This window comes from Melanotaenia boesemani, chromosome 3, assembly GCF_017639745.1.
Source record: "Melanotaenia boesemani isolate fMelBoe1 chromosome 3, fMelBoe1.pri, whole genome shotgun sequence".
Taxonomy (NCBI): domain Eukaryota; kingdom Metazoa; phylum Chordata; class Actinopteri; order Atheriniformes; family Melanotaeniidae; genus Melanotaenia; species Melanotaenia boesemani.
Genome location: NC_055684.1, coordinates 13,349,879 through 13,365,583, shown reverse-complemented (window position 1 = coordinate 13,365,583; position 15,705 = coordinate 13,349,879). Strand labels below are relative to the sequence as shown.

The 15,705-nt window shown below is 37.8% G+C and overlaps 1 protein-coding gene across 12 annotated transcripts in view; it reads right to left on the bottom strand.

The window, feature by feature from the left end:
- Nucleotides 1–15,705, bottom strand: part of ptprt (protein tyrosine phosphatase receptor type T) — a 360,770-nt gene that overhangs the window by 69,172 nt on the left and 275,893 nt on the right. For all 12 annotated transcript variants that reach the window (XM_041980879.1, XM_041980882.1, XM_041980880.1 and 9 more), the window contains 3 exons: nucleotides 7,648–7,802; nucleotides 2,293–2,373; nucleotides 878–913 (listed from right to left, as the gene is read on the bottom strand). In XM_041980879.1, coding sequence (XP_041836813.1) covers nucleotides 878–913; nucleotides 2,293–2,373; nucleotides 7,648–7,802 — 272 coding nt within the window. The remainder of the gene's footprint in view (nucleotides 1–877; nucleotides 914–2,292; nucleotides 2,374–7,647; nucleotides 7,803–15,705) is intronic.

Here is a 15,705-nt window from a genome sequence, read left to right as displayed (position 1 = left end):
TCAGCAAATGGCTCAGAAACCTGTGCGGCCAGTTGTGCACATTCAGTAAATCAGGTGAAAATATGAAAAGCTGTTTTAAGTTATTTAGTTTTTCCTCCTCACAGCTTTTCTTTTGGCTGTTTTATTCACTCAGCTTTGGCCTTTTTTAGAAGCAAACAAGACACAAAGTGTATGACATATCTGAATGTCTGTTTCTGAACACATGGATACAGAAGGTGCAATACTGATTCAGAAGGTTAACAGCAGTGTTTGAGACAATATTGCCTTTTATCTGCAGAGGAAAGGAGAAAGAAAAGAGGCAAAGACTTAAAGATGAGAGAGGGAACTGTGTTTTGTTTTTTAAGGAAAACAAAGAGGAACTGAGAGGTTAAAGAAAGTAAAATGAGATAAAAGAGAGGGAGCTATGAGGCAGATTACATAAAGAAATGAACATTTAAAAAGAGGTAACAGGAGAAGATCTGGACAGGTAGTATGGCAAGAAGATGATGAGCAAAATGATGATGAATAATATCACACAAAACAGAAATTCTCCAAGACTGGCAGACAAATGACATGCATACTGCTGCCTGTGTGTGTGTGTGTGGTTTAGACTTTGTGAAGTGGTGTACTTGGGCTAAGACTGGCTACACAAACATACACATCACATTTGGCAGAGGCCAGAGCCAATCTGGCCAACAGAAGGGGAGAGAAGGAAAAAATGAAGAGAAACGACTGAAAGAAGATAGTAGAAAAATGGTTTTGACATTTGATTTGGCTCATCTGTAAAATCTGATGTTTTGTGTGAACATTTGTGATTGTGCATTAGGTGTAGTGCCTCAATGTGTGTTTGAGATCCACAATAACACAGAAAATTAAGAAGTGAAAGTGTTTTACTTACCTATAGATGTTGTGGCTGGAACCGGCTCTTTGGAAACTGCGTAGTAAATATTCAACACGACACAAAGTGGGAAACATAAATAATTAGACACAAGTATTCACAGCAATGAACTTCAATTAAAATACAGATAAGGAGCCTCAATTCAAGATGAGATCAGTGAATCTTTTTAATACTTTTATTTATTCTTTTGCTACTAAAGAAAATGTATTACTGCAATGAAATGAGTAGAAAAAAAAATCTGCATTAAAACTAATGACTTCTAATGTTTTTATTAACAGTTCATTTGCAGGTTAAAAACAATCATTCTACCCACAGCTTTATATAAAATACAAATACAAAATTACAGCCATGGTAACTGATGTATAATTGGCACACAGAGAACCTGTTAAATACTGAAATTTTATGTTTCAAAATCCAGAAAGCATGACCTCAGCGTTGCTCAAAGAGCAGGTGTCTTCAGTAGGGGGTTGGAGAGGTGGTGATGGACTCAACCAGCAGACCTTTATCTGGGAGGCCTGAATTTGACTCCAGAATGAGATTGCTGCTTTCTTCTCTATGTTTTTGCCCGTGATGGTTAAGTTAAGATTTCTAAAATATAGTTTAGTGTAGTTTTCTTATTCATATTCTTGCTTACAACATGATTTAGTTCAGTCAACAAAAAACAGATTAGATTTAGGAAGTAACACTAGGTAGGATTGAGAAATAAGTTTGGGACCTTAGAAGTTTATAATAATACATTATTAGACAAGATGGGAACAAATGTTAAGATAACATGTTAGTGGCACAGAAATATGGTGGCTGTGCATATCCTGTGATGTCTAGTAACAAGAAAAAACAATGCTTTAGCAACAGAGCCTTATCCTGTAAGATTAATACAATGGCTATTTAGCCCCGATCCTTAAGGGTCACTGTCATGCAGGTTTTAGTTGTCATTGTGGAAGGTCCAAGGAGCCACTTGCTGCTCCAGAGTAGCCTGCAAACCCCTGATTTAGTGTTTGTAAACCAAAATTTACTGCATTTTCTTCATATAGTGGTAGGCCTTCTTTTAAAAGAAAAGGACGTTTTGAACGTAACAAAGCGATTAATTGCGATTAATCACATTTCATAAGGTTAATCACGATTAAAATTTTGATCGTTGCCCAGCACTAATATGTACATGAAGGTAAATCGGCATGTCAGTTTATATGTAGAACATATTATAAACCAGTGATTTTCAATGTAAATACAAATTTTATGAGAACAGATAAATTAATAACCTCTGATGATCACATATTTTACAACAGTTCTCTCACCATTATCAGCACAGTTCTCACAGAACAATGGTGTTAAGGGTCCTCTAAGCAGCTTCAAAAATTGTGTGTGTGTGTGTGTGTGTGTGTGTGTGTGTGTGTGCGCACGTGTGTTTAAGTGTGTACCTGAATAGTAGGAATTTAGCAGGGATTTGCTCTGCAGAGTCTTGCTTCCCTGCATGGAGAAGGAGCAGGGGGAAGGAGAGGCTGAAGAAATGAAAAAAAGGTGAATAAGATGATGAGAAAACAACAAAAAGTGGGAGAGGTGGACAAAAGAAGATGATAAAAACAGAAAAGAGATAGAGGTAGGGAAAGATGAGAGAAGAAATTGTGGTGAGGAAAAACAGGATGGGAGGTAATGGGAGCAAATAACACAACAAATAAAGAGCAGGACAGAAAAGACAAAGAATAAAAAGTGAATTGGAGAGGAAGAGTCAGAAATGAGCATTACATTGGTGACCTCATGTAAAAATCAACACTCAATCATCACAGTACACAATTCACAATGAAAACAAACAGAAACGCAGATCAATATTCAACAGCAAGGGGAAAAATCCAATAACACTAATGGCACCATCAATGCAACTAACATTGAATTTTGAAACATAAAAGTTGTTATAGCCCAATGAACATGCACTTAAATCTGGCATGTTCTCACTGTGGGTCAATACATTTAACTGGTTTTATTGCCTGCGTGAGGAATGAAGGTGGAAGCAAATAAACCAATGGAGAGAAGGCAGAATGAAATCTGAGCATTAAATGGTGATTCAACACCAAACTGAATTCAAGCAGCCTTGAATCAGGAGGACGATAGCAGGGTTGTTCATGTTTGTCCTCCTATTTCAGATTGCAAGTTAGATAGCAGTTAACCACACATCTGCAGTAATGGTGGGCAGCACAACAAAAAAAGACCTCCCTTTCAATTTAAAACTGTTCAAAATGCCCCTTGATTTGTTTTCAAACTGAAATTCGAATGACAAAAAGAAGAGCATGTCTGTACATCACATATTACCAGGAAGATGCCGTCCATTCAGAAAGGTCTTAGATATGAGTCATTTTCTGATCCAAAGTGAAATGCAGTGTATGAAAGGTCGTGACCAAGCCCTCAAGTAACAGTAAGTATGACAGAAGAGGTGAGGTGACATCGTCTGTAAATTGGTGGACTTTTCTTGAGCAGCTTCAGGGCACCTTGTTAATGCTGTATATTTCTCTAAGACCGTTTTACCAAAACATAGTCCCTCGTTACTGCTTTAATGGCGATAGAGAACTGGATAACAACTAAGGGAAGACCTGACATAGGGGTGCGATAGCCAGCGGTGCTCTATGTGCACTCTTCTGTGTGTTTCAGGTCAGCAGATCAATCAGTTCTGGTGATACCTGATATTCATAGATGGTTATGGTGTTTTTAGCTCTTTACTCAGAGTTAATGATGGTTCAAGAAACATCACACACTAATAATAAGAAAGGAAAAGTGCTTTGAACTGACTTGTGCCAGACTCAGTTAAGTTATTCTGAACAATGCAAACCAGGTTACCTGACAAAATCACAATGGTATCACTCTCCTCGTTCACATCTTCTTAAATTGTCCCAACATCACAGTCAAACACACTTTTAAACGACGGGGGAGATAAGTATTACTTACTTATCATACTTGTCAAGGAGCCCATTTCAGTTTTTATTCTGTTTTAAATTGTTGTACTGTGTTTGTCTCAGGTTGTTTTACAGTTGTCATATGTCTACATCCTGCCCACACAGAGAAAGCAGATGGACAGACTTTCAGTCCTCCAAAAAGCTAAAAAAAACTTAGCGAGCAGAGCTGATGCAAGAGCTAACCTGAGCCAAAAAGACTCAAAACCAGATGAAAACGACAGATTTTAAAACTAACAGGATAAAGCGCCAGACGACTCTTATAAATACAAAAGCATTGCCTGTAATAATGTTCTCTAGCATACTTTAAATCACTCAGTTTTACAGTATGTACTTGTTCCATAAAAGCTAATGAGCTCTACTGTGTCAGAGCAAAATATGTATGCTGTAGAAACCATTTTAGATATAAAACACATCACCACCCTGCAGAATAGAAAAAAAACATTAGCATAACAAAGACTCTACTTGTCAACAGTTTGAGCCTTTTCGTTGTGTGACTTCAGTGTTTTAGAAGGACACTTACAATGGGATAGAAAAACAATGAGATTCATTCTTGCATTGATTAGAATGGATATTTTTTAAGTCCAAAAAGACCAACCACAAGATAGTTGAACATAGCATTTGTAGTGTTTATGTATCGCTTTCCATTAGCTAACATTTTGCCTTTCCCAGAGGAGCCGATCTGTTCCTTCAAACTGGCCACCATGTGGATAAGGTCACATAATGTGAACAGATTAGTAGATTTACCAGTGTTTATCAAGGTGACTAATCATGAGGGCTTCCTTTCTTTTACAGTGACTGATGGCTGCTGCACCCTTGCACATACACCATCTCTTACATACAGCCGGAGACTGTTGGGACTGCATAAATAAATGATATGTAGGATAGACACAGGCACACACACATGCACACACAATCAGATAAAACCTGGAAGGACTGCTGGGAGACTGACTGTGACATATTATATGCTAGCTAAGCCGGTTCAATAATCCACACTAGATATCACAGCTAGCTTACACACATTTATCTAGAGCAGTGTTTCTCAGTCCTGATCCTCGGGGAACACTGCCCTGCATGTTTTAGTTCTGTCCAACTCCAGCACACCTGATTCAGATTAATTGAACTGCTTGTCAAGTTCTTTGCAAGCCTGCTAACGAGCCATTCATTTGAGTCAGGTGTGTTAAAGATGGACACCTCTAAAACATGCAGGGCTGGTCCTCGAGGACCAGGATTGAGAAACACTGATCTAGAGGACATGCAGCTACTGTAGATGATGTGTGTGTTCACCAATGGTGACTAAAAGTTGATTGTTCTTTATATTTATGTTTTCAGAAGTTACTTAGTAATCATGAATGTTAGAATTTTGCATATTTCCAAGTGACCATAACTGGAAAGAAATCTATTCTCCACCTTCTGTCATGCTCACTGGGCAGATGACACGATATGCACCTTCTCTTTTCCACCATTCTGCAGTTTTCTTTGTTTCCCTCCTCAGCTCTGCCGTCCTGCCATTTTTCCTTTAACAGCTGTCTTTGCTCTGTTTGCAGCTTTTGGATGAGGTGAAATGCTTTCATGAACCAAAAAAAAAAAAAAAAAAGTCCAGTGGCCTTGATAAACGGTTTGTGTTGCTCATCTCAGGTAAATAAAAGGAATTTAGTGTTAGGTTTCCACTACCTCTGTGGGAGTTTATTTATTTGCTGCCATGCTTCTTATAGTGAAAGTAGTCCCAAAAATGTCAGTTAATTTATTCATCTGTTATACAACCAGATATCTCTGGCTCATTAGAAAATCTAAGTGTAAACAGGATTAAGAAATAAAGTAATATATCCTACCTCTAATACATCAAAGGTTTTCTCCCATCCTGATGAAATGCCATTCTTTTCTAACAATTGAAAACAAAGTTTCCTTTCAGAGTAATTTCAGAGATAAAAGACAGCAAACTAACACAGGCGTCATCCACTGTTTGGAATTGTACTAAAGTCTTAAAAATGAATGTGAGGACAACTTTCAGATGTGAAATTATCCACGTTGCGCCCTCCCTCGGCTAATTCTTATTCATATTCTATTTGTCCGTACTGTTTTCTAGTACAATGGTGCAATTTTCCAGCAGCAGATGATTTCATTTTTATCATCTTCTTTCCCAATTGTCCTCTCTTTCTTCTAACACTCGTCTCATCTCTCCTCTTCTAATACCCCCAAAACAACATATTTTCTCATCCACTGCGATAAAATCCCCCTCGTCTCATATAGCTGCTCTGTATGCAAATGTCCCCAAAAAGAAGCTCAAGTTTAATACAGCGAGGAGTGTACCTGCATACCAACAGAAATCTGCTTTGACAGCAATGTCCCGTGAAGATATCTGGTGACTGTGTGAGAATGCAATAACACAAAAAGGTTATTTGCCCTCCAAGGGTCCATTCACACAAATATTATTGGGTCCCCTGCCTTGTGTCAGCATTTTCTCTGTCTCTTTAGGGCTGGGTCTGGATCGGTGACTGCAAGGATACAGTGTGTTCTGTACTCTAAAAATACATGTGTTGATTTATTTATTGAACCTGGCATTTTATGTGTTAAACTGTAAAACAAAGAAACAAATAAAACATGACAGCAAAAGTGAGAATCATGTATCAGACACATGTCCATTCACTGTTCTGACAAAGAAAACAAGGCCAGTATTATCCTTGGGAAACACTGCCCTGCGTTTTCCTTCCTGCTGTAATACTCCTGATTCAAATAAATGTACTGCTGCAAACAGCCTGGTTAATGTAAAAGCAAACACCAATTCACAGTATGAGAATCGGTGTTATGTTTTTCCTTTCCATGTGTCAGAGAGTAAAGGGTTGTCAAAGAGACAGAAGCTTAAGTAAAGCATATTAACAAAAGATGAAAACAGGTGTTGCAGAAAAACACACTTAAAGAAAGTAAAACATGCTTACTAAATATGAAAGACCTTTTACGCAGACTAAAAACACAAAGTTCTGCACTTAGATGCACATTACTGTATGTGTTGTTTGAGATATAACAGCTTTATGATGCAGGTACAGATGGTTCAGATAAGAGTCTGATCTTAGTTTTATCAATGCAGAAACATTATTGTACATCAGAGCTGCCGTGTGGACAGTTAGACGGAGAGAGCCGGCAATTATGACCTGCATTAGCCCTCAACCGAAGCTTTTAACAGGCAAGCACTCTCAAAAGGCCAGTGTGACATTTTTCAAGAAAGAAATACCCTCTTGAGAGGTCCTGCCTAATTCAGCCGGACACGCACACACATGTAATATTAAAAAGAGATGGGAATATGTCCGCACAAACGCAGGCTGGTTCTCTTTCAGAAGATCACAGCTGACGACATGTGCCTGCAGCACGCACACATGTGATATACTTCAATGTGAATGAGGCATTAAAGAAAACCAATTTAAAAGAAAAAGAGCAGAGTTGAAGTTATTACAACAGCACCAAGATGGAAGCTAGTGAAGCAGCTCAACACACTGCTGATGTCGGTGACCATATGGGGAGTATAATTAAAAAATGAGATGTCCACTAGTTGAACAATTCATGTGACAAAATGAGTAATGGCACTGAGAAAAGTATGTATGTGGTTTCAATTAGACACACCATGGCACACAAAACTTTAAAATGTGTGAAGAAAGTAAACTTGGACAACAATGACAATATGTATTGTTCTTTCACAGATATGTGCCAAGTTTTTGGTTATATATCTATAGTATAAAGTAGAGCAGAATATTGTCCAGTGGATTGCCGTAATGGTGCCAGCTACACTTTGTGCATTTACAATTCTCATTCAGGCTACTAATAAAGAAGATTTCCACTTACTAAAGCCATTGAGGTCCTGATTGGAGGTGGAGAAGGGGTCATCCTTGTGCAGGGTGCTGACTTTGGTGGTGCTCTTATCAGCTGTGGTGACGGGACCCATCTCCCTCTGCTGAGTTGAGCTACTGGCAGTTTCTTTCTGCTTTTTTGCCAACTTCCTATAGTGAAAAACATCACATACACATAAACATACATGTATGTTTAGACATTCAAGTTTGTAAATCAAAGTTGTGAATATACAAACATGCATCCCAAAACAAAAAACTGTTCACAGGGAACAAGAACAGCCAGAAATGATGTTTTTTAATGGAACAAAAAGCAAATTGAACATGAAAAAAAAAAAAAAAAAAAACACCCACATGAGGATGAAAAAGAAGTTTTGCACAAGTTTGATATGTATATATACATATATAGATAGATAGATAGATAGATAGATAGATAGATAGATAGATAGATAGATAGATAGATAGATAGATAGATAGATAGATAGATAGATAGATAGATAGATACACACTCAACAAAAACAAAAATTATATTGTTGCCATTTAATTTCATTCACAGCTACCAGCTGACTCTATTTAGTCTCTTCTTACTGTTTTTACAAAATAAAATATAATAAAATAGACCACTTGTTGGTACTATGACACAATCTTATGAGTGTTGAGAAGATCTTGGATATTAAGAGTTATTTTCCCTTCTTTCTTTGGAGCAATTAGCATAAAACGAGGACAATGAGGAGAGATTGACATTCAGTGCTTGAGTGCTTACATTTTTTTGGGGGTGGGAGGTGGGGTAGGCAGTGGGTTGTATGTCATTGCTCACATGTCACAACTCCCATCTGCTGGCCATTCTGTGTTGGATATATTGAGTTTCACCTGAACTTTCAGTTTTAGGTTGGCAGAGCAACCAGATGGCAGAAGTAACAGCGAACCATTACAGTCTGACACTGTCCAGCAGATTCACCAGAGCTTGCTCAAGTATAAAAAAGGCTGATTTTCACTGTCTTATCCTGTGTTAGTCACTTTCAAACAACCCCTTGAAGTCAGAACAGTCCCATGAACCTGAAAATACTGGGAGTGATAATTAGTGTGCTTCATTGTAGTACAACTGTGGAACATTTCACAGTGCTTACAGAAAGCACTGAGATTCTCACATCCAGTAGAGTAACTTAACTGAACTCTCTGTTCTGTTCTACAGTTTGACTCATTTCTTGGACACAAATTCTATCCACATTTGATAACTTATGATGCCCACACGGCCTGTCATATGTTAAAGTGTCTGTGACAAGCAGCTAAAAACATGCAGCCTCCATTTGTCTGTTACAGAGCTTTGTAACTGGTCAGTTATTTGTAGTCATCATCAAATATCTTAATCTGTTCTGTATATTCCTCATGTTCACTAGAGAAAGCAGCCAATTCCTATAATTTATGTAAGTAAATATCACACCCCAATGGTATATGTATTCATTGTTTGTGTTGAGGTGGTATCAGTGAAGAGGAATATTATAGAACTAAAAAAGTTACACTGAAAGACATGGGTACAGAAAGGGCCTTTAGTTTTTCTCAGAAGCCTGAATGTTTAATAAATTACACAGTGGTTCAATAAAACGGATGTTACCACTGGTATTTACACTTTGTCTGCAATTAGAGGGAAATGTCCAAATGATAAAGTTGCAAACATTTGACTTAATGTTGTGGAGGATGGCCCAAATGCACTTCTGGGTTTAATCCATCTAAACTCGGACCATTTGTTCCATCACGGAGGAGCAGAGTTTCTAAGAACTTAAGGGACCTTTCCTTCACATGAAACAAAAATTTATGTAACAAGCTGGCAAAAAAAGAAAGAAAAAAACAACAACAACAAAATAAAAACTGTTATTTTCTTTTGAGATGCGAGAGCATCAGTTACATGGTTTCGCAGTCAACAAGAGGTGCACATATACACAGCAGACGTGGTTTGCAATAAGCTCTTTGTCTCCTAGAAAGATGCTTGTTTGCATTACCTTGCGGATTCTTCTCGTCACCTAATCTTTTCATTAAGGTGTGTAGATATTCATTTAAATCACAAGTAAACCTGCAGACTGAAAAAAACAATGCTGTCTTAAATGCCCCAACAGCCTTGGGTTAATTTCAGGGTTTCACTGGAATAAAGAGCACAGTAAATTTCTTCTATTTCTTGCAGCCCTGCAGTGCCTTATTAGATGATTTATCTTGCTAACAAGAGAGCAAATGATTCCTTAAGAAGTCTATGCAATACTTCATAGATAAAATCACATATTTTAAGGGGTGCAACTATACACAAGAAGCTAGTACATCAAATACTTTTCCATAAATGATCAAATACAAATTCCCCCAAGGATTTTTCTTTTTCATTTTGTCAACCTTTTAACAGATCAGTGTCTTAAATTGCATGGCAAACCACAGATATTAGCATACAGACTTCAAATCCAGGACTTTCTGTAGCCAAAATAAGTTAACTTGTGAAATGCAAAATATAAAACCCACAATATATAAAATTAACTGTGGACATAAATCATTTTTATGTTGCTACATAGAATTGTTTTTTGTCTTGAAGATTTGGGAAATTGTCAAACAACTAAAACATGTCCATCATTTGGACTTTATCAGCTGCACGTTTCATCATGGTGTGAGAATCCTGCGCTGCCCACAAGCTGTCGGAACAGAGTGACCCATTAACAAATCTCTTCCTGTGTTTGTTGAAATTGGAGCCTTCTGTGCTTTGCAAATGAGCATCAGACTCGAATCCTAGCATGTGCATCATGAACAGTTTTACAAAGTAAATTTAGCTGCAGTTGAGTAAAAGAAAAACCAAAAAAAAAACTGTCTAATGCTTATTTTTCTGAAGTCAACAGAAAAGCCTCCTCTAGACTCCATCAACACATTTTTCTACTTACTTTAAGTGCCTAACATCTATTCACAAATGGCTCATAGAGGGCTGTGTATGCTGCAAAAGCATTGGTTTTAATGTTGATTTTGTGTGCATGTGTGCTTCTTTCAACACTTGAGCTCCTTGAGAGAAGTGTAAGTACTGCATGTGCTGGACAATTGGTCTTTTTGTCTATGTATGAGTGGTACACGTGGCTGCTGGTCCAAACTGGGCAGTGAGTGGGTGCGTTCCTCTGTGACTTATCACGATGCCGCCTCATACGCCTGTTTACACGTGTTTCTGAGAAACTGCTCTTTTTTGAATCACCACTACAAAAAGGCAGATTTTCTGTTTAAACTAACAAAAAGTGCAGACTAATTATTTCCTTTCCCTTATCTAAGAATAAAGATTAAGTCACTTCAATACAAAAATAGATGTTGCATTTGTTGTTGAAAAGCAACTATTTCCACTGACGTTGTTTGTACTGACTTGTGACTGTGGCATTTATTGCGGAAGCTTGTTGCAAAAAAAAAAATAAATAAATAAAAAAAAAGATTGAATAAATAAATAAAAATGGATATCTGCAGCTGAACAGGCAGTTTCTGACAGACAACTTGTCCTACTTCACTCTCACTCAGACTTACATGTACACACACCCCTATCTTATTAGGACTAACTCTTAAGGCTGATATATGCACGACGTAGAAGACGGCTACACACACAGTTTTGTCTGTCTCCTTTGTTGGTTACGCATGTAAACTAGTCCATTTTCATGGAACCTCACTATCTGTCACTTGACGCAGAAAACGAAGCTGTACCATCCAGAATCGCGGGGGCAGTGCAGTGTAGCATAGCTGACATGCACCCAGCGAGAAAGAACAGGAAGAAGAAAAAAAAAAAAGGAGAAGAATGAAGATAAACAAAAACTGTCAAAATTGCGTGAGTTTTTGTAGAAAGACTATATGCAAGTGTGTAGGGTGTGTTCAGTAATTAGAAACAATTTTATTGCTGCATTACCGCTGCCAACCAGTGTCTGAAACTAACACTGGCTTGCGGGAGTGAACTCTGAACTTAGCACTGCCCACTTTTGGAGGAACTGACTTAAAAACCATGGCAACGCAACAAAGTAATGGAAGTATGAGAACGAAGTATGAAACGGAAGTCCCTATTTATGTACGTAAGGGAGCATAAATGGGCCTTCAAAACAGCAGTGTAAATGTTCAACTTCCCACCTCTGCAGAGTGATATATAACTCTTCTCCTGTCACAAACAAAGTTACGTTTAATCTTAACAATAATAGTTTAATAATAATTTATTGACATCACTAGTGCTTGGTGATTACCAACAGTCAGGAAGGAGGGAGGCGTTACAGCTAATGAGAGGTATGCCCAGAAAACAGGATACATAAACATGCAATTAACTGGACAGAAAGTGTGGTAGTGAAACTACAACTGGCTCAGAACACTGAGTAGAGTTTGGTTTGATGTTGGACACCAGAGTCTTGTTAACGCTTCGAGGAAGTGATAATATGAAAGACTCAAGAGAGAAGAAAGCTGTGGATACAAACTACCAGGTGAGCAAAACTAAATAAATCACTAGAAGATTCTTGTACTTTGAATGGTCCAAAAGTAACGATTAAACATTTAATTGTCTGCAAGGCTCCCAAATCTGCTAGACAGAGACCAGTCAGATGAATCAGGGGTTAAATCTCTCTGCTACAGATAATACATGCAGTACAATCACTCCACAACTTCCAAACTCTTGATCACAAATGAAACTGTGCAGAAAGAGCAAAACAGCAGTCCGATAACACTGAAAGTCTTGTCTGAATTTGGTTTGAGGAGAATCTCAGATAAAATGTAAGAAAAAGAAAGCATTGAAGATTGTCCTTCAGTTCCTGTCTGTAGAATTACAGATCAACATCCCCCTCCCAGTCTGCTAACACTGTTATTTCAATACATAAACATCAACTGGAGAAATACTGGAGAAAAATCCATTATAAACAGTTCTATGAAAACTACATCGCTGCTCATCTTTGTGTTCTTCCACACATTTATGGGGTCAGTCTTTATTTGAATGGTGAGATTGCTCATGTGCTTTTACATTTCTGTGTATTATAAGTGAATGTAATACTCTTTGCTTGCTGGGTGCAATTTTATTAATGATCTTTTTGTATTAAGGATGTGCTTCCTTGTGTGTGTTTGTGCCACCGTACTGTTGATTGCTCTGGGGGTCAGGAAGCAATAAGAAGGAGTCCAGCTGTGGAGGAAACATCCCTATGAATCCACTGGCTCACAGAATACTGGCAATAATGTGTGTGTGCCAGAGAAATGTACTGATATGGAATTATAGCAGTAAGCATATTAACCCGTGTGTGAGTGTGTGTGTGTGTGTGTGGGATCAGATGATGAGCTGTACTTTCCCTTGAATACTTGGGCAGTTCAGCGAAGAGTCAGAGAAAATGAAAAATCACAAAAGGATTAAAAACCAGAAATGGAACGGGAAGGTGAATGATAGAAAGCACAGTGGAAAAAAAAAAGAGTCAAGATAAACAAGGAAATTGAGGGGAAAAAGCAGCCTGGAAAACAGAGCAAGATAAAGGTGTTGAAAGGAAAGCCAACAACAGGAAAGGAGGAATAGCTCGACAAACTTTCTACAAAAATAATTTCCTTCCATCAACCTCAGATTCAACTTTGCTCTGTTCCACACCCATTTATAGGCGGCAGAGTCTCCAAACCTCCTGTGTGATTGGAGCTTAGAGTGGCCTATTCCTGGCTATCTGACTGCACTTCAACAGAAAGTGGGCTGGAGACGAGAAGGAGGGAGAGGTGAGCAAGAAAAGAAAGCCAAATGGGAAAGATGAAGAACATGAAAATCGACAAAGAAAAAAATGGTGTAAAGAGACATAAGTGAGAAAATGGAAGGAATGTAAAGGTGGAAACAGATGTGAAGATGAAGGATGAAGAACCTTCATGAGTGAAAGACAACATGCAGAGCCAGGTATGATGTAACAGTAAGAGCAACAGGCAGAGACTTTAAACTTGAGAGATGAGAAAGACCTTTTTTTTCTTCTTCTCATTCTTTCTCTATAATTGCACCAACCACATATTCATCCCAATAATAGGCTAATTTAAATGACCAATTTCCAGCATATTCTAAGTGGCAATGAGAATGGATATAATCTCTCTTATATGAATGTCACGGTGACAGTTCATTAGGCACTTGGGTTACCGCGTCAGGTGCCAGCCTTGGCGAGAATCATGAACAACTGTGTGCGCCCAGCGGCATTAAGCGCTGGCTGTTTGAGGTGTCGATAATGAGAGTTGTGTGGTACAGGACATTCAAAAACCATCAGGGAAACTAAACGCTCCCCCTGATGGTTTTAATAAGAGACACTTTTTCCCAAGAGAGACAAGAGGAGAAGAAATGAAGCCAAGCACCAGCACTCTTAGTGAAGAGATGGAAAGAAAAACTGTTCTTAATTGTTGCTCTTTTGATGTATTAAACCTCATGAGCAATTGAAGGGTTTGTCGTTATAAAGTCACATTCATTAATGAAGCCTTGTTGCTCAGTATCTGAAAAATCAAGAGGACTTTTTTAAAATAGTATGTATATTCTTTATGTGGTGTCATGAGAGTACCATTACACTGCATAACTTATATGCTAAGCTAATTTGGAGCAAAGCTGCCTTAAAAGAATTTGTAGTTCAAATTTATGGTTAGTCTACTTTTTTTGTAAAAGTCACTTAAATTATATCTAAATGTGTCCTACTCTTTACAGCATGTTTTCATAAATGCCTTGTGGTCTACATCCCTTACACACAAGTATTGGAACAGCTGGGACTTAGCTTATGTGCAGGTGTGCATATGGATTTAACTACTAAAGAAGCAGTTACTTCAGTTATTAGATCCTCCCATGTGCCCGTAACTTTTCATTAGTAAATTTAAATGTCATTTTAAAATTCAAGTAATCTGTTACCAAAAATAGACAAGTGATTCTATGCATTTTGTGCAAACAAGCAAGACAAAAGATCCATCTACATTAACTCAGTGATGAGCAAACAGCATAGATCCAACTGCAAAATATTGATCAAAATCAATACATTAATAATTTCTGGGATGCACTTAAGAAAACATATGTGGAATTGTTTCCATTCTCTTTGCTCTAACAACCAAAATGTCTTTAAGATTATAAATATAAGTAAAATTTACAGTATATCCTGTTTGTGTCTCAGGAAGAAAATGAAATTTTTATAATTTAATAGTTTTTTTGAGATTTTATATGAATGAATGTAAGTATGCCAAATCAGCATGTGATATTTTCTCATAGGAATCTGGATCCTAATTTGATTTGAAAACTGTATTGTGGCCAAATCTGTGATATCGGTCAACATCAAATCTTTATCCACTGAAACGATATAATATTGTACCATGATCAAACTTACGATTGACACCCCTATGACTCGTTAGATGTCTTCTTCCCCTCAGCATCAACAGGACAGTATCACATTATTTTATCCTGTTGTTCCACACCAGTACTTGTACTTGTCCATCCATCTATCCATCCATCCATCCATCCACCCACCCGTCAGTCTCCTGCTGTACTTTTCCCACAGTCTTAACCTCCTCCACTCCACCTCCCATGACCTCATTTTTGGCCTGAAGAGGACATTTTCCCTCTTCTGCCTGAAGACCATGGTCTCTGATTTGGTGCTGCTTATTGTCATCCCAGCAACTGAGTTTAGAGTGTGAAGCAGCTATTAATTATATCGCAGTACTTATGTGAGGGAATTTTTCTGAATCGTACAAGACAAATAATTGGCATAACCTCTTTCAATATTGTTTCCCAATGCATTACCAGTGAAAAGTTTGGACACATTTTTCCTTTAAGTCCAATGGATAAGTGTGTCCAAGCTTTTGAATTGTACTGTACTCATATACAGAAATACATTACAACAACATGCAGGTACCGATAAGTTCAGCTGAAGGGAGCAGAATTTTTTTAACTGCATAGGACCATTATTCTTTCCAAGAAAATGACACTTGCAGAGGGAATTGCATTTATTTTAGTCGAAGCTTGGCAAGTCCTCAAGCTAACCTCAAGCTATCTAATCAAACTGGGCAAACGACATTTGTTTCACTTGTCGAGGGATTGGCAGAAACTCCTGTATAATGT